This window comes from Camelus ferus, chromosome 11 (assembly GCF_009834535.1).
Source record: "Camelus ferus isolate YT-003-E chromosome 11, BCGSAC_Cfer_1.0, whole genome shotgun sequence".
Lineage (NCBI taxonomy): Eukaryota > Metazoa > Chordata > Mammalia > Artiodactyla > Camelidae > Camelus > Camelus ferus.
This window is the reverse complement of record NC_045706.1, coordinates 37,892,650-37,917,865: the sequence shown is the minus strand read 5'-3', so window position 1 is coordinate 37,917,865 and position 25,216 is coordinate 37,892,650. Positions and strand designations below refer to the sequence as shown.

The window sequence follows — 25,216 nt, the reverse complement described above, 5'->3', positions numbered from 1 at the left end:
TAAAAAATGCATAAAGTTGTAAGTTTCTGTTACAGGTATGAAATGCCTCAATATGGAAGTCGCCGTCGTTTGTTACCGCCAGCTGGACAAGAGGAATATGGTGAGGTGGTTGGTGAAGCTGAGGAAGAATATGAGGAGGAAGAGGTAATCACCGTAACTTTCTTATGTAATGTTAATATTCCAAGAATAGTATTTTAGCACTACTTGAATATCAGACTACAAAATATGTGAAAAATCGGAAATCCTGTTCACTTAGTATTTGTTTTCTGTAGAAATGTATTAATGCTGACCATTTCATTGCCTTGTCTATAGAAGGAAATTAATTTTTTATGAATTTTAATTTTTTCCTTCTGTAAAATATTAAACACCTGGAATAAAGTCACAGTAAAATTTATGTTATAAAATCATAAATGTTATTACATAAAAATAATATTATAATCAAATATGTAAAAGTATTTTGCAAAACAGTGGTTACTTTTGCTCCCACATTGTCTAGCAAACCTAAAAATCGAGGAGTACAGTCTTCATCTCTTAATTATAAGAGAAAAAGGAAACTTACCACTAGTGTTTTTAATGGAGCTATGTCATTTAAGTTTAAATTGCCATAATTCATTTCATCAAATTCTAATACTTTGCCTGAAATATTTACTTGGAACACTTACTCAAAAATAAAAAAAAAAGTTTTTAAATGTCACTGTAGCTTTACCCTGTTCAAAAAAAAAGTCAAATTTTATAAAAGCTATTCAGATAAACTATCATAATTTTTGATTAGCTACAATTTTGTTCAAGCAAATACATAAAACTATCAATCAAAATCTAGGGATGGGAGAAGGAAGAGGCACTGATTATTTCTTGCTCTTTTGATCTAAAATGAAAAACGGATTTTGAGTAAGAAAAAAATGAGAAAGCGTTCAACTCTAGTACTATAAGCTACACATTAAAATAAAATAGTTTACATTTATGATCACCTTCTGCCTACATGCAGGGGGGATAAACAGTAGAGAATTGTGTGATTGTTGTCTGAAACCAGTTATATAACCTGCATGAAGCTATCACCTTGCAGATTCACTCCTGCTTAACTTACGTGGGACAAGGTCACATCATAACCATCCCCTAGCTGACACTGCGGTTGCGTTTTCATGATTTTCAGGAAAAGGCAAAGAAAGTTAAAAAACCCAAAGTTGAAATTAGAGAGCCTAGTGAGGAGGAAGAAGTAGTTGTCACTGTTGAGAAGCCACCAGTCCCTGAGCCAACATACCCAACGTGGAAGAGAGCCAGGATATTCCCAATGATTTTTAAGAAAGTGAGAGGACTAGCTGATAGAAGAGGCATCGTGGACCTGGAGGAGGAAGAGTGGCGGAGACGCCTTGAGGAAGAAGATAAAGATTATTTGAAACTAACTCTGGACCAGGAGGAAGCTACAGAAAGCACAGTAGAGTCAGAGGAGGAATCCTCGAGCGACTACACTGAATACAGCGAAGAGGAATCCGAGTTCAGTGAGTCCGAGACGACGGAAGAGGAGTCCGAGTCAGAGACGCCCTCTGAGGAGGAGGAAAGTTCCATGCCGGAATCCGAAGAATCGGAATCCACAGAGTCTGAAGGAGAAAAGGCAAGGAAAAACATTTTTCTGGCCAGAAGGAAGCCTGTCGTTGAAGAGGTCAAGAAAGTCAAAGGCAGAAAAGAGGAGCCACCTGAAGAAGCTGAAGAACCCGGGCTGGAGGAAGGAGAAGGCCCGGCAGACGCCGAGGAGCGCGAGCCCGCCCCGGGCGCAGAACCGCCGGACCTGGAACCGCACGACGTCGCCGAGGAGAGCAGCGCAGAGTCAGCTTCGGTGGCAGGAGGTGTGGAGAGTGAGGAGGAATCCGAATCAGGCAGTAGTAGCAGTAGTAGCGAAAGTCAGCCTGGAGGTCCTTGGGGCTTTCAGAAGCCAGAGTACGACACAAGCAGGCGTGCAAAGCAAAAGAAGTCCCCAGGCGCAAACTCAGAAGGTTACAACACAGCACTTTAAAAGCGATCACAGTAGGTGAAAGTTTTGCAGTGATGCGTGCTCCTGTGTGCAGTGCCCTCTGTGTGTTCTCTGAAATGACCCTTGAAGGGGAGGAAAGTAATCATGATTTTTATCCGATGTAAGATTAGATGCATGCCAGAAAAGTGAATATATATGCTATCTACATAGATTTGTATAGTAGAATGTATTAGGGCAAATCTGACTAATCTTTCCTATATTAGTAATTCGAAGGCATGCAATCAGTTACTCAGTCTTTAATATTTTTTACTGTGATTTCTATTAATGCAGTGTGGCATTGTGTATTACCAGTGATGCCCTGATGCCCTGACTATTGGAGTGGATTATATGAATATATATATAGTGGTTTTTATATAACCTTTCTAAAATAAATCCTTAGGACTAGCTTCAACAAATGAGATCTCTACAAGTCTGCTTTTGCATATATGTACATTTCAAATGGCAAAGGTATTATCAAAAATATCACGAACATGTTCAAATAGGTTTGTAGCTGATATTTTCAAATACTAGGAGTTAAATGAAATAAATTCTTTAAAATAAAAGTTATTACAATTTCTTTTCTGGTGTGAATATGAATTAAATTGAACTTAGAAAAAACTGAATTATAACAGTTATAATTTTTTTTCTGGGTAAGTAACATAATAATTTTGAAATTCGTATCTGGAAATCCAAAAGCATGGCTTCCTTAGTGTGTGTTGGTAGTTCACATATCCCAAAAATACAATACTATTTTAAGAATAACCAAATCATTTTTAACCTTTGCTCCTTGCCATTTCTAATGTGGGTTGGTAAAAGAAAAAGAAATTTGTGGAAATGTCCATTGTGTTCCAGTTGCTTACTAAAGGAAAATTTACAATCATTAGTTTTCAGTTTTGTGTATTACTAAATAAATTGTGCAGGATGGGAAGATATTTCAAGTTAACGTATGTTTAAATGGGATGACCCAAAAAACTAGGATGCTTTCATGTGAATAAATGCATTAAAATTATACAGAAAGTTTGGTTAATAATGGAGGATTAATTAGGTATTAGAATATTGTGGGTTTACAAATATCTTTAAAATATTGGGAATGGAAGTATTAGTATAAACAGAATATATTAATAATGCTGGGTGTTCCTTTCAATTTAACTTTCCAGAAGCATATAGCAACTGTCAAACAATGGATCAGATACTTAAATATAACCAATATACTTTTTTTCATATAGTATATTTTTTTCATATAGAGTAGTAATTTGATTGAAAAAAAATACAAGAACTTCCTGAAACATCTACTTTCTAATTCAGCAACTTTCTTCAGAAGTTACTAAGCTCTAACACCAATGAAGAATTGGTGGAAAAGAAACTGATGTTAGTAAATAGATTCTTCCCACTACTTCTCAAGTTACTAACCTTTGATAGCTTTCTGTCCAAGGTTTTGAATTTTGCCAGCATTGTAATCCTTACCCTTATCCTTTGGTAATGACTTGCCGTTTTTTATTTTGACAGTGGGCGAGAAAAAGAATGATCAAGTTAGTTGTTGATCGAGAGTATGAAACTAGCTCAACTGGAGAAGATAGTGCTCCTGAATGTCAGAGAAACCGTCTTCAGAATCCTAATATCCACAGTAATATCAATGGCAATATCTATATCGCACAGAATGGTTCTGTGGTGAGAACCCGCCGTGCCTGCCTCACCGATAACTTAAAAGTCACCTCCCCTGTTCGACTAGGGAGGCACTTTAAGAAACTAGACAAGTTGGCAGTAACACATGAGGAGAAGGTCCCCCTGAACACATTATCGAAGGGGCCATTTTCTACTGAGAAAATGAACACAAGACCAACTCTGGTTACATTTGCCCCTTGCCATGTGGGGACTGACAGTACAGCAGTGAAGACACTGGGGCACAGGCTGAAAAGCACAGCTGAACAGGAATCCGTGGTTGACAGTAAGAACGTCAAGGAGGCTTTGGAATTCCACAGTGACCAGACCCAGTCAGATGACGAGGAGCTTTGGATGGGTCCCTGGAACAACCTCCATATACCAATGACAAAACTGTGACTGATTTTTTAAAAATTTACTTCATTTTTACTTCAGTTTTTAATAAACTGCACTTTTTATTATCACTGAGAAAACAACATATGGGGTTTATATCCTGCACACAAGCTAAAACTTTGAACAAGAGGCTTTAAAGTTGAAGAAGAGACAGATTTGCACTCACATTTGTATCAATGAATTGTTCTTCCCAGAAAATCTTTTTGGACAGACTCTCAATTCACTATATAACATCATTTAAACATTTAGATGTTTTGTTGGGCCTTGAATTTCTTTTTTCATTTTAATAAACAAGAAATCACTTACTAAGTAATCATTTATATTTTGTTGATTAACATAGATTACTTTTCATCTCCTTCACGGAACTTGTTCTGTTACATGAAATTTTACTTTTCATAAAAAATGGGAAAAAATTTATATGAGAGGATTTTACAGGTAACAGGTTTTTACAGTTGCTGTCTATAGCATCCTGATTTTTTAAATGAAAGGTGGAATTACAAAGTGATAGTTAATGTGGGAATCCTCTGTAAGCTTAGAATCATGAGCCTGTTTTCCTTATTGTCCAATAGAAAGTTTTTCACATTTTAAACAGCACTTGAAGTCATCTGTCTTTTATAAATATCACTTACAATTTTCCCTGGTGTCCCCCTCCCACCCCACACACACATTCTATAATAAACACTCTATCCATACCAAACATAACAGGCAATCTAGTGTAGCCATTTGAAGTTAAATAATTATTTGGAACATCAGAGCAAAAGCTTACTGAAGTGGGAAAGGGCCTAATAGGCAATAATGCATCTAGGACCACAATTTCAGTATGGACGATGCAGTAAGATCAGAGAAGTCTCACATTAATGTCACACTACATGAATATTTTATTAATTCAGACTAAAGGAATTCGGCAGGGTCAAGAATTTATATAATATGTTGAATGCCTGTAAGGCTATAAATTCATAGTTTCAAATGTATTGAAGTATTTCACTTCTTCCAGTTCCAGTTTATTTGTATAATATTTTAATGCACATAATATTTATGTGCATAAAGTGCAGAACCAGAAAATGATTACCTGGGAATTTTTTTTTAATCAAAGAACACAGTCTTGATTTTTCACCATTGAACAAAGCACAGTGTTTCACCATTAACAGAAATGAAAACAAAATAACCTTTCAAAAAAAAAAAAAATCCCCGAAACTTGCCTTGTGTGTTGCATTCTCTCCAGATGTAAAAAGGATGAAATGATACAATCTAAGAGAATTCAGAATTTATTGAATAGGACTTAGTGTTTTATAGGTGTAGCTCGCATCAAATTTTGCACAGTATTGACCAAGTTCAGATTTCAATAAAATTCTCTCATGCATGCTTATTATATGGGTGAAAACACTGAAAAATGCATTGCTATCTATTGCGCTCCTATATGTTTCATATTTTAAAATTAGTTTAATGCTGTTTCCTTATTTCCAAAGTGAATGAATCGTTTGTAACATTAACTTACCAACTTATATGAGTAGTATGTTTTAATTTTGAATTTCAAAAAGTATTTGAGATCAAATACAGTAACATCTCATTTATCTGACTTTATTGGAAATTAATGCATTCCACACCCTTACTAGAAAAACTGTCAGCATTAACTGGGAGCTTGTTAAAAGTATAGAATCTTGCCCACAGTCAAAGGCCCTAAACAATAATCCATGTTCTCACAAGATCCCAAGATGGTACATATGCATATTAAATTTTGAAAAGTAACTCTTTATATCATTGAACTCTAGGGCTTACTCCTTGAAACACCAAAGCAATTGTTTTTATTATGAAATATTTTAGATAGAAGTTATATTACACATATTATATGTTCCTACTTGCTCAATCAGAGATCACTAAATATAATTTAATACTTTCCTGATGTCCCAGGGTCATCTCAGCTAGCATCCTATGATATTCTGTCTGCATATAGCTTTATTTTTTTTCCTCTTTCTCCAGTTTCAGGCTGTGATATTTAACTAGTTTTGTCACTGCTTCTCTCTAAAACTCACCTTCCAGTTTACTTCAAACCTCCTGGTGAGAAAGATTGTGTCTTTCTTTGTTTTGCTTGCTGTTGTTGAAAAGTCATTAAACCTAAGACAAGGATCAGGTATGTGGATTCCAGCAAAAGTTTTGTGATTCTTAGAAGTTTTGGGGGGCATTATTGGGATCTGAGCACCGTTCTAGAAATCTGAAAGTTGGCAGAAGACTAATACCCTGATATATGAGATGTCACTGTATTTTAAAGTTCAATTTTTATGAAGAAATAGGCAAAATATTAACAGCTACTTAGCAGACATATTTCAGCAATTTAAAGTTGATCATTTCAGTAAAAACAATCATTAAGTTACCACGCCCTTAAGTTAATGGAGATATATAAAGATAAGCAGTATTTATACAGAGCAACCAAATCAAATATTTGGTCAATATATTTTGAGGTAAAGTATACATGGCGGCAAAAGCATTACCAGATAACTACATAAATCTGGACTGACTGAATATAATACTCTGACTCAGGACTAAAATTGTGGAACCCAGGGGAGATATACAAGTATGTTTAAACTTAAAAATACTTCATGTAAATGCTGTTTCTATGTTATTGTTTATAAAGAAATTGGTGGTTATTTTTCCTAGATAGGCATAGCAACTTTTTTTGTGGTTGTTTGTAATTGGCACCAGATTTCAATCTGGCAGCAGAAACACCAGATTGTGGCCGGTTAAGATGAAAGAAGGCTGATATGACTATAATATTGCTAAACCAGTTGATTTCAAGAGAAGTTCTGGTGGCCATGAAGGGCAAGGGGAGGAAGAATGGAAAAATTAGAGTCTAGGTGACAGGATGTTTGTGACTCAATGACCATCAAATCACAGATGCTAATCTCTCTCAACTTCTCTTTTTCATTAATTACAAACCCTGAGAGTTGTCACAGAATTATAACTGTAGGTTGGCCAAAAACATCTTACATCCAGAAAAAAAGTTTGCCTTGAATTTTATGTGATATGTCATTCATATTAAACCACATTGTTAACAGGTTTGTTAAAACATGTTAACATGGAATGTTAAAACATGTTATTTATGCTAAATGGTCCTTCCAAATGGGATATGGTAGCTACTATTAAAATATTATTAATTGCATTTATGTATCTTAGAGCCAGAAGAAAAAATGAATATTGATTCTTAAGGGAAGATGTTTTCTTTCTTTTACTTCATGAGCCCTGCTTTTTCTCCTGCTCTGCTTCACTTTCTGTGCTTTCTACCATAAGTGGGGCTTATATGCCATGTCAATTAATTAGTAAAATCAGCAGAAAGTGCTAATAATCTATTCTCAGGGCAGATGCCCACTGGTGCCTGCAAATAACACAGCGATAAGGCTGAGAGATAGGTTCAAAATAATATTGAGGACCTCTATTTTTTATTGATAGTTTCTTCCTCTTCTCAAATGATAACATGAATTCCTTTGTTCTTTTTTTTTTTTTTTTGCCTCTCTTGCTTTTGCATTTGTTGACCTTAATCTTTATAGTAACAATCTTTATTTTTAGATTGGTATTTTTTTCATTGCAATCTACTTTATATTTATGGTAAGTTAAGCACATATATGAAAGACTTGAACACTGTCTATAGTTTGGAAAATTATCAACACATTCACTGCTTTCCCAATTTCTTTATCCAAACACCTGTTTTTTTTTTCCTTAACAAATAACTATGTTACTGTATGAAGAATATGAATTAGAAAATTTAAGTTAAAATGCATTGTTATTCACTACACGATGTTTCAAAAATAAATTTCCATTTGAAACAATGATTTCTGATTATTCTGTCAGGTGGGGATAAACATCAGTAACTATTTTCCCATTTATATATTTAGTATTTCACTTTGATAATACAAAGAACATCCTGTTCTGCAAACTCTTATCTTTGAACAATGTGGGAAAAATATTTTAAAACTCTCATCCTTTTTTTATACATTTCAGTCTTGTATGCATGTTATCAAGTTCTAAGAAGAGTGGACACGGTTTTTCCTAACATCCCACCTTTCCACTTATTTTTTTTTAATTTATAACACATAAACACTAAGGTGTTAATATGTAATTAGTCAAGTATGTTCACAGAAGCATGTTTTGTTTATCAAAATCTAGCCTAAATTTAGCTTAGAAAATGTAAGCTTTTTTCTTAATCTTAACAGCATGATTTACATAAATGAGTGGACTGACAAAAGATAGTTTGGAAATGAAATATCTGTGATTCTATATCCTTACTCCCTTTACTATTTATTCCCCAGATTTCTTTACCTTTGTGATTTCCTTTAAAGGATACTGAATTCTCTAACCCTATAAAAATATCAATCATAGTACAATAAGGAGAGAAAAATAATTTTAGCCAGCCTGAGTACATATAAACATACATATAGTATGAGTCAATGTTCACATATTTAAATTGTTACTTTAGTTACATAGACATATTTAATTCATATAAATCAAGCCATATACTACAATCAAAATGTTGCTTTTATAGACTCTGATATGTCACATAATTTTACTTATACTATTGAATTCATCATTGACAGCAGTCACTACGTGTTTTTTCCCAGAGGTACAGATACTGTACATACAATAAGACAGGTTTTTTTCCCTGCCTTGGGGGTGGGAAGATGGGGAAGACCAAAGATGTATATTCCTGATGCAACAAATGTATGCCTTTTTAAATTAACCTTTAGAAGTTTATTTATGCTAAATATGATTGCAATAGCATAACCATAACTTGCTTGTTAAGCAATAAGTATAGGCCTGAAATGAGTATCTAAGTAGCATTATGAGGTTTAAATCAGGTGCTTGCTTCTGAGACACATTTACGCAAAGACTCTAGGGCTGAAATGATTTGGGCCCCAAGCTACCAAAGTATCATTATGTAGTCATTTCCCAATGTTTGTGTCTAAAGGAGAGCCTGAAGAATCAAGTTTGGTTGTAGCCATTCGTTTGTTACTATATTACATCGGTCACATCCCAAAATCACTAGTTCCATTTCCATAACTACAAAATGAGTTTGGAAACAGGAGTCCTAGGGCCATTCTATGGAAAAGCTGAAATAATGGGCACAATATTACCTTGAAACAAGCAAGTCGTCCATGTACAACTGTGCCTTACAGAACCAGCCGCCGTGCCCAACTCCTGCCTGTGTTATCTACTATATCCCATTTCAGAACAGAAGATCTCATGCTGAGTCACAAAAATACATAGACTGCAAGAGGTGAAACAAGGTTGAAACAGTGATACAAAGGGAAATAAAGATAAGGGAAGAATAAATATTGTGCTTAGATTAGTGCCCAGACATATGGTGCCCCATGGTTCTGTACATTAGTTACTGAGGCCATAGATTCAGTCCTAATCTCCACCAGCTGTCAGATCAAAAAAGGAAAGGATAATCAGTTACAAGATTCATAGTGTGCATAAAGTTAGAAAACAATTATTGAAGAGAAGTCAGCTCTGCTTGTTACCAAGATCTAAGAGAAACTTTCCCTAAGGATCCTTTAAAAAAGTACATTGTATGATATATTGGCTTAGATGTAGTCATGCAAATTGAATTTCTTTGCTTTCTCAGTTTTCTCTTGCATAGTTTGCAAACATCAGCCTTTCTGGAGATGTCAAGTGTTTAAGTCACTGACGCTGTCACCCTGTTATCAATGTTTCCCACAATGACGGCTGGAAGGGTAGACTTCCAAAACATGTTCTACTTTCACCAGCACTGTTTCTCGCCAACAGATTTATGTTAATCCCACTTTAATTAAGTCATTAATCAAAAGCTGGGTTGTAAAGGTCTGCAGTTTCCACAGCTCTATAGCTGTGCTGTTCGCTGATGATGACACATGTAAACGCAGACCTACTTCTTTATTTCTTCAGAATATGGATTGTTTTTTCCCCTTGAAGTTTGAGCTGGGATTTAGGGAATAAAACCAGCTCATATAAAACAGGTAAAAATATGGAGAATATGCTATTGCCTTAATTGCCTGACTAATTTAGCCTAACTATGTCCAGCATATTAGCATTTCATACTCACATATTTGGACAAGGATAGGCATAATTAATGTTATTTTCAGTGATGTCCTGGTGAAGCAGCTCTCCAGAAAAAAAAAAAAATAAAAAAAAATAAAACAAATCAAAATGATTTCTTGTCACAGATTTCTGTGATATAAATACTCCCACCACAGTCATCTCTAGCTTAATTTCCAGCTTGCCAGAATTCTTGAAAATTTAACAACTAGCTCTCACAAGCCAGTATGGACCTGGGGATACAAATCCCTTCAAGAAGGAAAGGGATAGACAGAGGGATAAATCTTATCCAGACAGGAAGAGAAAATACAAAACCTATTTACTCTACCTCTGAGTGGATTCTGAGAAGATGGTGAAATGTATGTGTTGTGACTTCCTCTCTCCATTTCCATCTTTTTTGCCCCCAAGTCACTGAATGGTGAAGCAAGTTAGAAGACAGGAGTTTGGGGTCTGGGTTCTTGTTTGAGACTTCTCGTAGTGGCTTCATGCCAATATGGGCAAGCTCATCAGGATGAAATCAGACAGAGGCCTAAGCTTAGCTACCGGGAGTCCACTTTGAAGCCCACACTACATGTTCAGATGTTCCTACAGTTCTGTGCATGGATGTGGAAGAGATAAGAGGTGTCTTGTTATATTTTCACTGATTCTTGGGCAAGGAGATTATAGTCTGGCAGATGAAAGACACCTCTGGGGCTGCAAGTTACAGAAACAAATCGTCCTTGCTGCTGGGATTGTCTGGTTACTCAATATCTGTGCTACGCTTCATTATCTGATCAGCTACGCTCTTGATAGAGAAGCCATCACTGCGTGTCCAGTGTGACTCCTGCAGGAGTGGCTCCATCTGTCTTGCCATAAAGGATGCTAGTGTCTGGAGCACTGACCTTGTCTGTTCCTAACAGATTGATTTTATCAGATTTTGAATCCCCTCAGGGCTATACTTGGGATCTCTTTACTATTGATATTTTTTAGAATACAGTGCTAGTTATCCCTTTAAAGTGGGGTCTTACCTCACTGAATATCTACTTATCCTCATGACAAATTTACAACACACAGTTTCTAACTCCTCTTAACTACTAAGACTAGTGGGTTTTACTGATGGAAAAAGAAGGGATCTTTGATTTAAAGATGTTCTGGTTAGTAACTCATGGTAAGTTATTATCAGGCAGAAGATATTCAGAAATGCACTGCATTGCAAATTTAAAATAACTTTCTCATATATATTAAATAATTAGAATCATGGTTCTTTATATTTATCATTTTACCAATGTACAGAGGCTATATCACAGAGTGAGTTGTACTTCAATGTTCTTTTAAATAAGAATAATAGCAAATGCTATTAATTGACTACTTAACATGTTCCAGACACTGCTCAGTTCCCTATGTGCAATGATTATCCTTATAAATTAGTAGAAAGAGCATAGCTTTGTTATGGGTCTGATTCAAGGCTCTGTCATTAGTAGCCAGTTACCTAACACCATGAAATGGGAATAATAATCTTTATATTACAAGTTGCAAGTATTAAATGTGGTAATATATTGACCAATTACAGTGCCTACCACAGAAGAGCACATCTTTCCTCTAACTTCAAAAGATGGAGGATAAACTCCGTACAGAGATACCGGTAATCAGTGGATACGTAAAGGATTGACAATGAAGTGTTATATAGAGTCCATGGTTAGGATTCAGTGTATAATTTCTGGCACAGGTGGAAGGAAACATTTGTGGGTTTTGCTTTTCAGAAGAAAGCTTTGTTTAGTACGTTGAGGTGGCTGGAGGCTGCAGGACAGCTAGAGGGCTGGTAAATCTGGAGATGTTGCCAGTTAGAAAGCAGTCAGGCACATTTGACTTTGTGACAGGGACTCAGAATGGAATTACAAAGGATTACATGGAGGAATCGGCACTAGACAATGTTGATGGTGCTTAGGATTTCACAAAAGAAATTTGCTTGGTACACCTTAGAGGGTTTCTGAAAACTAATCACTGAAGTGAGGCAGGTGAATGGAAAGATGGAGTTAAGAGGCTTTTCTAGCTTTGGTGATCACACAAAGGCTTCTGATTAACTTTGAGTAGCCTTCCAATATGATCATCTGCCTGAGGTTTGCTATATTCGTTTGTTTTTGCATTCCTTTTTGTTTCCAAATAAATTATTTGATCTCACATTCCCTTGGACTTCTCCTAATCAAAATTCTTATGTACAGGTTCCTAATAACCACAGTGATTGCCTCCCCATAAAAATGATTTGTACAATTTGTACTTCAAAAAATGAAAAATTTTAATGTTGATTTGGTGTGACTAAGAGCTTTTTCCGTTAAAAAGTCAGAAACACATTCTGCCTTTTTTTTCTATCCACCTATTGTTTCACTTTCAGAAACTGTAATTTTATTTGTGTCCTTTTTGATTTATTTTTAAAAATCAGAGTACTTTTCACCTTCACCAATCACATTCCAAAATCCACTCAACTTGAATAATGTGCTTATTTATCAACTGGGATCTATCACTTAGGTGGTGCAGATGGATAGATTTATAAGTAAAGTGCCCAAAATATGCTGGGTGCTTGATGAAGTGCCAGACTTTCTTGGCTGAGAACAATTCAATTGAATATATATTTTATTAAAAATAAGCAATTGACTTTTGAATGATCTGTCTCTCAGACAGAGGATCACACTAACCTCTGAGCTGTACATTTTATTGTTATGGCAAGAATAAATTCATAGCTGATGATAAGTTCACTTGTAATAGCAAATACTATAGCTTGAAAACCTTCAGAGCTCCTTGGAAATATTCACTAAAGTATCTGGTGGAGGAAAGGTGGCCTCTGAAAGTGGCACTTGTAACTGCCTCACTTATAGTGCCAGGATGGCTGTTCAGACGGCTTCCTGAATGCAACATCTTCGAAGGCTTCAGGGACAAAGATTCCAGGAAATTTCCGAAGTACTGTAGCTTATTTACAAATACATTATCCCATTTCTTTCAGCAAATCATTTATCTGCCAACAAATATTATGGTACTTTATCTCTTCTATGATTCCCCTCGTCCGATGGCTTCTTCTGTTTATGGTTCCTTTCCACTCAGGAATACTCTGCTTCCATAATTATAAGTGTATTCACAGACTATCATAGCTATTGGGGACATGCTAGATGAGTACCTGCCTTTATGGTCCTTTTTGTTGCTCTTCATTGAGTTTCTGAGGCCCCATCTTTCTCTTCCTTTCTGACCTCCAGGTTCTACTGTTTCAGCATGACTTGCGGTGGTGGTTGTTTAGGAAGCTCAATCACCACGAATAACAACAGCTATCACTTACCGAACATACTGAACTGCCAGTTACTGCACGTTAAAATACACAATGTTCACCACATCTCTAGGAAAAAGCTGTCTTTATTATTTCTATTTCACAGAGGTGAGTTAAAAGAACACAGAGGTTACATTTTTTTTCATTCAAACTTACATATCTACTGAATGGTGAAGCAAAGATTTAGAGCAGGTCTGACCAGACTCTGAGTTTAACCAATTTGCTAGTAGAGAAAATTACCCAGGATCGATATGGGGAAGGGAGATATTCTAATGAGAACATGTAGGTATGTGGGATGTTAACTCATGGGAGAAGCTGGGGTTCAGACCCTCTGTCCTGTCCACGCAGCCTCAGCTCTGGAGATGGCCTTTCAGCTAGGGATCGCATCACAGAGAACCAGCCCCATGTACCTCGGTCACTGGTAAGTGACAGCTGTGTGTGCTGATATGCCAAATTCTACTTTAGGCTTATTCATAATATCTATAAATATAGTTTACATCAAAGAAAAGTTTTATTGTACCCACTTCAAAAATTTCTGAGTCTATCAATTAATATTCATTGATGAGTCTACTAATTGATTCATTAGTTGAGACTAACATATTTTAGATTGCCATTACCATTTTACAAATAATACTATCAGTCAATGTATTGAGCTTTTAAACGAGTAATGGTTTGGACCAGTTTGTTGTCTTCCTTATACTGTCTTTTTTTCATTGAAGTATAGTCATTTACAATGTTGTGTTAATTTCCAGTGTATCAGCATAGTGATTCATATGTGTGTGTGTGTGTGTGTGTGTATATTCCTTTTTGTATTATTTTTCATTATAGGCCGTTACAAGGTATTGAACATAGTTCTTAACATGTTTTTCACTCTCATGGTTTTCTCTTTAATGTTATAAGAATTAAAGTCACATAAAAGCCCTACTCTTCAAAATAATACTGTGGTAACATCAATGTCTTTTAGCTAACAAGGGTGTCGGCACAGATTACTTATAATTTACTAATGGGCATCCTGCTCCAGAGATTCCCCTAACTTCACTACACTGGCTGGGAAAAGAACAGCTTACTTTAAAGGTGCTAGGTATGCCTACGCCGACCTCATGAAATGTAAATAAGTAATTGTCTGTTTTGCCTTCTACCTCTTTTGCATTTGGACATTTACATATCATTAAGGAGACTTGTTAGGTGTATTTTTTCACACAGTGTCAGGCAGGATCGTGGCAACTGACATACAAATCTTCCATGAAGCAGTTTTACAAATTGTTTTGTGACAACTGGGATTCACAGTGTTAGATTATGCGTTCACACATAAACTGGCAGGAATAAACAAACCCAGGGAAGGAAAATCAGTAATTATTAGGCCCTCTGACAGGCTTAGAGCTGGTGTCTCCTGTGGACTGAACGGCAAGCTGATCCAGATCTTTTTGGTTTCAAACAGGACAGCAAGGCTAAAATCATTAGCAAATTAGAAGACTCACAGTACATACTTATCAATCTATTATATACAAGTCTTCCAGTTACACAATGAGAATTTTTTAAACAATACAATTATATAGCCCCCTCCTTTTTCTCTCCTTCAGGAGTATCTTAAGCTACTCCCTGGTGTAGAGAGAAGAAGGTAGGAAACACAACCTTATTATCTGTGCACTGGGGTGGGGGAGGCATCTAAATTGAGTATTTTTTGCCATTTTACCGTTGTCTCTATGTAGCTATTTCCCTGTAGGCCACCCTGAGACATTTTCTTATTCCACCTGACTCCCCAGAAGCTGGACAAAATTTCTGGGAGATTGGTATTTTCCTTACTTTCTAGTGTTGATGTCAGTCTCATTCCTCCCATTCTCTCCTTACTTGCATTTTTATATTAGTCCCGTCATCTCAAACGGACATTAAAATGCATGGGGGTTTTGATAAAGGTGCTTGCTTAGGTTTCTACCAAATAGGAAACTGTCCTTTTTATCCACCTCCTACTGGTTCTTCAAAGCATCACATCTACTGGAAAGCTTTCTGTGACTCAGAGAAATAGAGAATTGGACTCCCTCAAGAGTCTTTGAGACTATCTATCATTTTATAATTATTCATGTATGTATGGTTTTCTGCTACTAGACTGAGCTCTTCCAGGGGGTCATTCATATTCACCTTGCATATATAATGGGATCTGAAAATATTTTGTTGAATGAATGACTGAACTAATAAGAAATTCACTGCAAAATTTAGGAAAGTATTTTTATGAGGACTTTTGTGTTCCTCATATAACATTTTCAGTCACTTGAAATCAGTGTTTACAAATCAGCTTTATAATTTTGTAGGTGAAATAAAATAATTAAAGTTACTTTATACCAAGGTATGACTTAGTGGTTAACTGTTATACCACCTATTAATTTTAAAATACATTTCACTTAAAATAAAGCATTTTTATAAAACCTCTGGACAAGAAACACACCTTGCTAATACACATTCTATATTTTTAATGAAAATGTCTCTGTAAGCAGAGTTATTAAATGTACAGTGGAAGTTAAAGTCTGTCCTTCTCCCATGTTAAGGGCCACTCAAATGTCACAAGATAAAGCCCTGAACACTCAGCAAATGATGTGAAGCTAAGAAATGAAACCCAGCTTTTTCTGCAAGCTTTCCTTGTGGCCCACTTCTTCAGTAATTCATGTTTCCTCTCGCAATCCATCTAAAAGGGTTGGAGAGGGTTCAGCATAGGAAGAAGTGTCAGAGGCTCTTAGAGAAAAACAGCATGAGATACAGCTAGGCCAGGGAGCAAGCCTTATAGTTCATCAAGATTAAACCAATTTAAAGGATCTGAAGAAATAAACATCCTTATATTTTTCAAAATATTTTCTATGCCTGCAGATCATCATATCTGTGGCCATATAATTCCAAATCCATTATCTGTTATTCATGTTAGAATTGCACATTGGTAGATTAAGGTAGAGCTTTCGGTAACTCAGTACTCATTTTTAGCCAAAATGACTTCCTTCTAATGCCCAATAGTATGGTAGGAACTTGGAGAAAGGTAATAGAATATGAAATGCCAAGTGCAAAAACATGTCAGCTTGGGCACATAAATGGGGCTTCCTATAGTTAAAGAGAGAATATGCACCCCAAACGGAAGAGCAGATGAAGAAAGAAGTTGGCGAAATATCAAAAACCAACTGATTAATCTGGCAAGAAGACAGCTGTTTGAAAGCCAGAAGGAGAGCTCTCACAAGAAACCAACCATGAGGGCACCTTGATCTTGGACCTCCAGCCTCCAAAACTGAGAAAATAAGTATCTGTTGCTTAAGCCACCCAGTCTGTGGCATGTTGTAACTGCAGCCTGAGTTGACTACACAGCTTAATGTCCATTAATAGTGACCTGGCTAAATAAATGACAGTGTACCTATCCAGGGCCACATCAAATTCCCTGTCACAGGTCCCCTTACGCTGGCCCATCTCTGCCAAGCAAGACTCAGCTCTGGCCCACTGCCCACAGGACACTATCCCCACTCCCCTAGCAGGACTCTGAGAGTTTCTGTTGGTGTCACCTGCCCTTCTAGTGGCCCCATAGCAGTGCTGCATCTCACACACACAGCCCTCACAGGCCTGGCCTCGTGCCTTGGTCCCCCCAATGGAAACACCTCATCCCCACCAACTGCATTTTCCAGAAGATGCCACTGTCACTCTCATTCCTCTGAACCCCTAGGGCCAAGATCTCCTGAGCAGTGACTATGGGCAATGATTGTGGGGCAGAGAACAAAGTTTGGGCATTTGGGGCACAGGGAGCAGCTGTCTTGGCTTCAGGCAGTATGAATACGAATACCCTGAGGGGAGAGGATGTGGAGAGTGGGAAGGGCAGCACTGCTACTCAGAGGACCTGAGTTTATTCTGGGCAAGTGGGGAGGTATTGAAGGTTGAGTGAAAGAGGTGATATGATCAGGAAGCTGGCTGGCAGTGCAGGAGGTGGGTGAAGGGGTCAGGGTGTGGAAAGAATGTGGGTACACGCGAGTGGCTGGGATCTGCCAGGTCTCACCAGCAGAGCAGGGACTGAATTCCCAGACTCCCAGCACTCCACACAGGCTCTTTGGGGTGGGAAGCGGTCTCAAGGTAGGTAGTGGTCTCCAAGTAGGTCATCTCTAGGCATACATCCTGCAGCCCGTGGTTCTCCCAAGGAAGGCCTTGTCAGCATCCTTTTCATATTTCTGACCCCTGTGGTCAGGGCATTAAACTCAGATGATGAGAAATTTCAAGGGCATTGGAAAAGCCCAGACCCAGAAATAGAGCTGCACACTAGTGATGTCCAAACTCTACCCTTCACCCCTAAACTTAAGAAGCAGCTCCCTGAGGAGGTCACTTTAAATGTTCAAGTTTTCCCAAGATAGATACCAGTCATGAGACAGACATAACCCTGAGGTACCTGGGACCTGAGGTTGGAGGGAGGGGCCCTCCTGCATGGAGGGGGAGCCTCAGGATTTACACAGACTTTGGGGATGGCCTAGGTCAGGGCACCACTTCATAAATGTGTTTCATAGTCTGGCAGCCCAGCCCCCTGCCTACCCACTGCTATATGGGAAAAAATACAATATCCATGCACCCTCCAAGACCTCAGGGGACTCTAGGGGCTAGATGCAGAACCCCCAGCTCTCACTGGGGCACAGAGGGCCTTTATGGCTGCAATATATTGAACTCATGATAGTCAAAGAAACCCATGTGTTTCCTTTTCTCTTGTAAAGCCCATAATCTCCAGGGCCCAACAACGGACAAATGGAAATGTTATTTGACAGAGTTGAGAGGCAGGGAGTGAAAATGTCAAGCCTGCCAAGAATGGAGGTAGGCAGAACGTGTGTGTGCGCACACGCACGCACATGTGCACATGCAGGAGAGGAGGGTGTTTGGGGGAGTGCCGACTCCAGCTGACATCTGTTTTGAGAAGCAGGCTCTAAAAGACTTCGAAGGGGCTACTACTGTTGATATGGGCTCGCCCCACAGCCCTACTCTGCCCTTCGCATCTGTACCTCATGGGATCCAAATCCTATTCAGCAGAGATTGTTCTACACCATTAACAAAATAAGAAAAAGGATCCAATTCACAGGGAGCTATTTCTGTTTGTGGCAGGGAAATACTTTGACGTATTAACCAAAGGGCTTTGTTTTCTGTGTGGATTTTTGTTGTACTTTTTGCTACTCCATCACTTAGCACATTCAAGCAGGGGATTATTTCAGACTTGCTGTCCTCAGGGTGGTGCCACACAGTAAGGAACAGAGGACTGCAGGCTTTTGACTTCCTGTGCAGGCTTCTAAGATGCCGGGAAGAGAAAGGATGATAGAAGTCAAGGCTAAGCATTGCAAGAGCCAGGCCGTTCAAGAGAGAAAGATTTGTGTTTTGGTTTTGGTCTCAAAGGCCCAGAGGACAAAGGTTAGGCCATAGACAACTGGTAAGAAAGGACGTATGCTACACTGAGGGAGTTGGAGTTGTCCGGTAGGAGGGGATTGCAGGAAGCAAGAGCTGGGGCCACAGCTGGAGGCCCTCATCCCTGGCCAAGATGGCACATGCACCAGAGAAGAACATCGCGTCCCATGGAGTCTAGGAGAGGACAGAGAGTCAGGCCTGGTAAGCCTCTCCCACCAGGATTTCTCATCTTGGCAGGTGACCTAGTTATGCTTAAATGTGGGGCCCCAGCCACATCCAGCTTTCCCCTCCACTGTCCCCAAGATTTCCCTGCTCTTCAGGACTAGAGATGGCGCTCTAGCCATCACAACCGTGCTCCCAGCAGTGGGATGGAGGAAGGGGCAAAGGCTGTGCCACAGACATGACTTCAAGATATTTTCCAATCGCGTCCTCACAGCACTTCTACATTTTCATCAGAACAAAGTCACTCGGCCCTACCCAGGTGCCAGGGAGGCTGAGCACACATCTGGTCTTGTTTCAAGAGGACACAAGCCAGCTCAGTCAGGAGTTCTGGGAGGTGGTAAAGGGATATGGGGTAGATGACCAGCAGTCTCAGTCACAGTGTGTTCAGGCAGAAGATGCTCAGAGCCTGCCCTGCAAAGCTCCTGTCCCTGCCAGACAGAGGTGGGCACAGGCACTCCCAAAGGGCTGTGCCTGCCAATGTCTCTGATGTAAGGATATCCCTGCCCCCACCCCCTTCTGGAATCTCAGGTTTAGGGGTCAGGAGCCTCCTGTCCTGGACCTTCCTTGGATGAGGCTGTTTTACATGGAACAGCTGGCTCAGCCCAGCAGAGGTGAGCTACCCCAAACGGTTAGTCATCACTCATCTGTGGCTGTTGAACAATAAATTGAATTAAAATTAAATAAATTTTCATGCTCAACATCACTAATCATCAGGGAAATGCAAATCAAAACCACAAGGAGGCATCACCTCATGTTTATTAGAATGGCTATCATCAAAAAAGCAAGTGATAACGTGAGGATGAGAATGTGGAGAAATGGGAAGAAACCCTCGTGCACTATAGGTAGGAATGAAAATTGGTGCAGCCACTATGGAAAACAGTATGGAGATTCCTCAAAAAACTTAAAGTGGAACTACCTTACAATCTAGCAATTCCATACCTATTTATCTGAAGAAAATGAAAGCACTAACTTGAAAAGGCCTGTAGGGGATGCTGAATGACCTCCCCACCACCAACCTGTTCTGGTCAGGCCACTCAGCCAAGGTGGGACCTAGGCCAGCCTGCCCTGTGGCCCCACATTCCCAGGTTGCCAAGACTCTGCTCCCACAAGAGGAACAAAAAACCCAGGAACCCCCTAGGTGTGACCTGACCTGCAGAGGAGCCTGGCTGAGGCTGTCTCTTCAATATTGACTTTTCTTCAAAATAAAAAGTCAAAGCTTTGATGGAAGAAAGACTGCCTTTGTTCCTTTGCTTGTCCCTCCCTCCTCCTCTTCCTGGTTGGAAAGGAGATGTGACATTGGAGATGCAGCAACCATCATGTGGTATAAAGAAATGTCAGCCAGTGTTAGGGAGCCAGACAAATGTGAAAAGTTAGGAGGGAGAAGAGAGATGTGAAATGGTGGTGGGTGGGATAGCAAGCTTGCCAAGGTCAGCCATGACCCCACTCTCAAGGAACTAAGGCAGGATGTGCTAGGCGAGGAGCACATAACGGCACAGGAGCACCGAAGGGAGGAGGACAAGGTAGGGAGGGGAGAGGGCAGCCCAGTGAAGTAAATGGCCTTGCCAAATTTTTTCTAACACTATCCATTTTCTGAAACAGGGCAAGTGCCATCAGTGATATTCACAGTGCAATGATCTATACACTTGCAATTCTCCCAATCTAATTAAGTGGAGTTAAAAAATAAAAATGAAATCTAAATCAGCATTAAATTTTTATGGTATTAATAAATATTTCACTCTTGCTTTGGCCAGTTGGCTGACTTTCCCATAGATTAGGGAGGTTGAGAAGATGAGTAAGTTCCCAGATGGGCCTTTTTTGGGATTCAGAGGTGAATCTGGAAGGAGAATCTGATGACTGAATGGGGGCCTGTGCCTCAGGCTTACAGACTGGCTAGTCCTCAAGGGCCATCTGATGGAACGATGGAACTGAGAGCAGCATATTACATGGCTAAGATCCCTGCAGAGGACAGGAAAGTGTTGGGAAAGCATTACTTTTTCCCCTACAGTTTCACAGCTTCTACGAGGCCATCCACAGAGTGCTGGCTTTGTGCAGTGGACTGTGTTTGCTTCATCCAAGAGCCTTGTGTGGCAGGATGGATAGATTCATCCCTGTTTTGTAGACGTTGCCCCTGCACCCAGACAGTTAGGAGAACTTCGGAGGACATATAAAAAAGGAAGAGGACTGGGGCCAGGAGCCCACATTTCCTAGGTGTCCACCATGGCCAGGGGTCTGCAATGCTGTGTAGGGTCACAGATATGATCTCATTTAATCCTCATAGGCCCCTGTGAAGAGGGTATTATACCCCCATTCTATAGATAAAGTAACTGAGGCTAAGAGAAATGGAGTAATTAGCTAAAGTTGCCTGGCTGGAAAGCAGCAGCACTGGGATGCAGTCCCAGGTGAGTGCTCGGAGCCACAGCTCTGCCCCCAGATCCAGCTGCTGGCACCTGTGAGTTTCTTTAGGAAGTAGGTGGGTGAGCATTTGACATTTTAGAATACTGAAAAGCTGTACAGTGTGGTGAGTAAACTCACAGGCTCCAGAGCTAGACAGGCTAGGTTTGATTTCTAATTCTACTACTCACTGGCTGTGTGACTTGGGACAAGTTTCTTAACCTCTCTGTGCTTTAATTTCAGTATCTGTAAAGTGGAGATAACGAGAGTGGCATCCACCACGTGGTTAGACTGCATAAAGCCCTTAGAACAGTGGCTGGTGTGTGAGAAGCCCTGAGTATCAGCTATTGCTATTTCACTTTTTTTTTTATTGTTGTTGATAATGATGATGCCAGAGAGGGTGGAGGAGCCTGTGAAGCCACAAAGCTGAGGCAGTAATGGGGGAAAACATCCTAAACTCTGTCAACCCTGGAAGTCCCTAAAGTCTACCTCAGTGTTGGCAGGTGTGGAGGGCGTGAGAGTGAGCTGGGCTCCTACCCCCAGGCACTGCCCCCTCAGGATGTGGTTTTTGTTTTTGTCTGACTTTTGTTCTGGTTTGTTCTGAGTGTTCAGACCCAGGTCCTCTTGGGTTACTGTCCCCACAGAGCCTCCCACCTGCTCCTGAGGGGAAGTAAACATGCCCATGGTCATATCCTGAGCAGGCCCTCCACTGAGGCCTTGGTCCCTCAAGGGTGACGAGAAGAGTGGGCCTGTGCTCTTACCAGGCACCTGTGAGGTCAGCCGCCTCTGCTGAAGGACACCTGTGAGTCTGGCTCGGCCAGTGTAGGAACACTTGCCTCTCTTCCCTGAGCTGTGGGTCCCTGTCTGTCCCTGGGAAAAGGCTGTGGCTGGGGTGGGGGGCACGCCTGCACTACTTATTTGCTCTCTGGGACCCTCCTAATGTTTCCCTGGGGGGCCCCGCCTGCCTGAGCTGGGCCCAGCACAGCTCTGACCCTCAGGTTCATCCACCCTAGCACCTTCTCAGGGCGCCCTTGGGCCTGGCCAAAATCACTTGGGCCTGTACCTCCTCAGGGGGCAATGCAAAAGCACTGGGTAAAGATCTTGGTTGGCAATCCCCTGAAAGCTTCACTTCCCACCTCAAGTGCAAGTTCTGAGAGAGAGGGGATGTAGTCTGTACAGTTAGAGCCCGTCACCTCTCCCCAGGTCCCCACACTGGAGCCCTGCACAGAGGGCACTTAAACAGGCTGGAAAGAATCCAGAATAACCCAAATCAGTCCAGACAGACACAAAGCCTTCCTTCTGCTGCAGCCTGGCCCCACAAAAATAGAGCTGATTAGAACCTTCTAGAAACACTAAGACCGGAGCCCTAAAAGGTACGGGAGAGATGTCCTGGTCAGCTTTTCCTGCCCCACTTTATCTTTAAAAAATTTCAAGAGATTTTTTGGGTTTTGCAAATTAGCACAGCATTTTTGATATGAAGTATTCATCACTATCTTTAAAAAGTCATAAAAATATCCATCCCCTTTTACCCAGAAATCTTGTTTCAGAGATTGTAGCTTAAGGAAGTAACTGAAAGAAAGTAAAAACAGCAAAAACAAAAAACAAAACCCACAGTAATAGTTAAAGCTATGAACTGCAGATTTGACTAAAACATCTAAGCTGACTATGAACATGGCCTCCTGTCTGTCTATCACCAGGATGGCTGTCTTCATGCATGGCTATCAACTCCACGGTGTTCTGAATGGATGTTGAAAATGATATCTGTTTCACAAGGACAAACATATAAGTGACAAGGGAACATAAAACGGCATGTGTACCAACTGTTGTGAAATGTGTCTGCACACGACCCAGAAGGAGGTGCGTGTTGGGATTTCAGGTGACGCTCCCTCTTTCCTCTCTCTCTCTTTTTTTCTTTCACTCTCTCTTCCTTCCTTTAACTGAGGCCATTCAGTTCAGTAGGAACCAAAGCCCCCAGGAGAGAGGAGGAAGTGCCCTCCAACTGCTTCCCAGCTGTCCTCATCACATCTCAGTCCTTGCTTTTCCTCTCAGCCCCCATGGAATCGAAACAGAAGTGGAATAGCATCATCATCACCACTGCCATTGTCATCAAAGCCAGAGTCATGCTAAACACCCTCCCTGATGAATCCATATTTTCCTGAAGGCCCTGCCCTGAGACTCCAACATCAGAGAGACCTGCTCAGGAAGTTGCCACATGGTAATTACATCATATGTGTGTCCTGGAGCCCTAATGTCAGGAGGACAAGTCATACACAAGTCATATCGGCCAGTCCTGATATGGGGAAGCCAGTTAAAATAAAATTCTAGGCCTGTAGGAAGAGCTGATGATGGTATATGAGGGTGGTTAGCAGAGTGGACCTGAGGGGGTTCGGGGCGGATCAAAGGCCAGGCTGCTCCGGGCAGGTTTGGGAAGGGGCGGACACCTCCTGGGATAAACATGGCCTTAGAAGGCCAGGCATTTGTGGACAGATCCTCAGGAGGAGAAGACTGGGTTGGAACCTGAGCACCAGGTTACTCAAGCATCTGAACCACTGTCTGCTCCCATGAAAGGTGAGGATTAAGACTTCAGCCTAGGAAGCTTCTCAACAAGGAAACAAAAAAGCACCAACCAGAAGGGATAGACTGATCATTAGACCACATTGTGTTATGAACTATTATCAAAGACCATCCTGAAGAGAGTAGAGACAAGTCACACACTGACAGTATTTGCAACAATTATAACCAAGAGTTAGTATTCAAAGTATAAAAGGATTCCTCTGATCTGACATGGAAAAGATATCCAGTCCAATGGAAAAATGAGCAAAAGACACTCAGGCATTTGCAAACAAGGAGACTCAAATTACAAAGAAAGGAAAAGTTGATTAACCTCAAATGCACAAGAAAGCAAAGATAAGAATGTGGAGCGAGGGGAATTCTCTGTTGTAGGCATGTGATTAGGCACAGTTGTCCTGGGAGATAGTTTGGCAGCATCTAATGAGGGGATACCTGCCCTATAATGGAGCAAATCTACCATTATGTGTAAGTCATAGCAGAAACTCGTACACAGGTGCCCGAGGGGCCAGGGAATATTCACAATACATCGTCCAAAACACAGAACACTGGCAATGGTGCAAATAACCCTCAAAGGTAGACTACTTACTTTTTAAATGGGGTCTATTTATTTCATTAAACAGTTAAATCTCCAAAAAATGTCATTTTGAGTAAACATTAGAACTTAAAAAGAATATCTTTAATCTCATCTTATTTATATAAAGTACAAAAATGAGGAAAACTAATCCAATACATTAATTTGAGATGCATACATATGAGGGTGCTAAGAGCCTAAAGCGTTCATTTTACTACAGCTGCCTATTTAAGATGTACTTAAAATGACATTTGTGCAGTGTGACTCTTTGCACCATTGTTTGTAATAGCAAAAGACTGAAACAACTTGTGTCCATCCGTTGGGACTGGTTCAATAGATTAAGGTTCACCAAGTGTCACTCTGCAAAAGTAAAAAAAAAAACAATAACAAAAACAACAACAAAAACACCTTGAGCCAGAATGTCTATATGACCAGATATCCAAGATCTAGTGCTAAGTGAGAGAAATAAAGCCACAGTGTAGAACCGGTTGTAGGGCATGCCTTCCTTTTCTGTAGAAAATGAATAGGAAAACATATTTCTGTCTTTGCCTGCTCCTGCTCACAAAAGCTAGGGTGACCATCTGTCCCCATCCCAGTTTGTGCCTGCTGGCCCAGCATAACTTAACCACTCCTTTCCCTATTGGCAAGGTCCTGGTTTGAA

The 25,216-nt window shown here is 40.0% G+C and overlaps 1 protein-coding gene and 1 long non-coding RNA gene across 5 annotated transcripts in view; one reads left to right on the top strand and one right to left on the bottom strand.

The window, feature by feature from the left end:
- PCDH15 (protocadherin related 15) overlaps positions 1-3,644 on the top strand; it is a 1,335,438-nt gene extending 1,331,794 nt beyond the window's left edge. The window contains exons 42-44 of the mRNA XM_032491427.1: positions 36-144; positions 1,151-2,019; positions 3,512-3,644. Coding sequence (XP_032347318.1) covers positions 36-144; positions 1,151-2,008 — 967 coding nt within the window. The 3' untranslated portion in view covers positions 2,009-2,019; positions 3,512-3,644. The remainder of the gene's footprint in view (positions 1-35; positions 145-1,150; positions 2,020-3,511) is intronic.
- The window catches only part of LOC116667148, a 492,225-nt gene that overhangs the window by 5,596 nt on the left and 461,413 nt on the right, over positions 1-25,216 (bottom strand). The gene's annotated exons all lie outside the window — the stretch shown is intronic.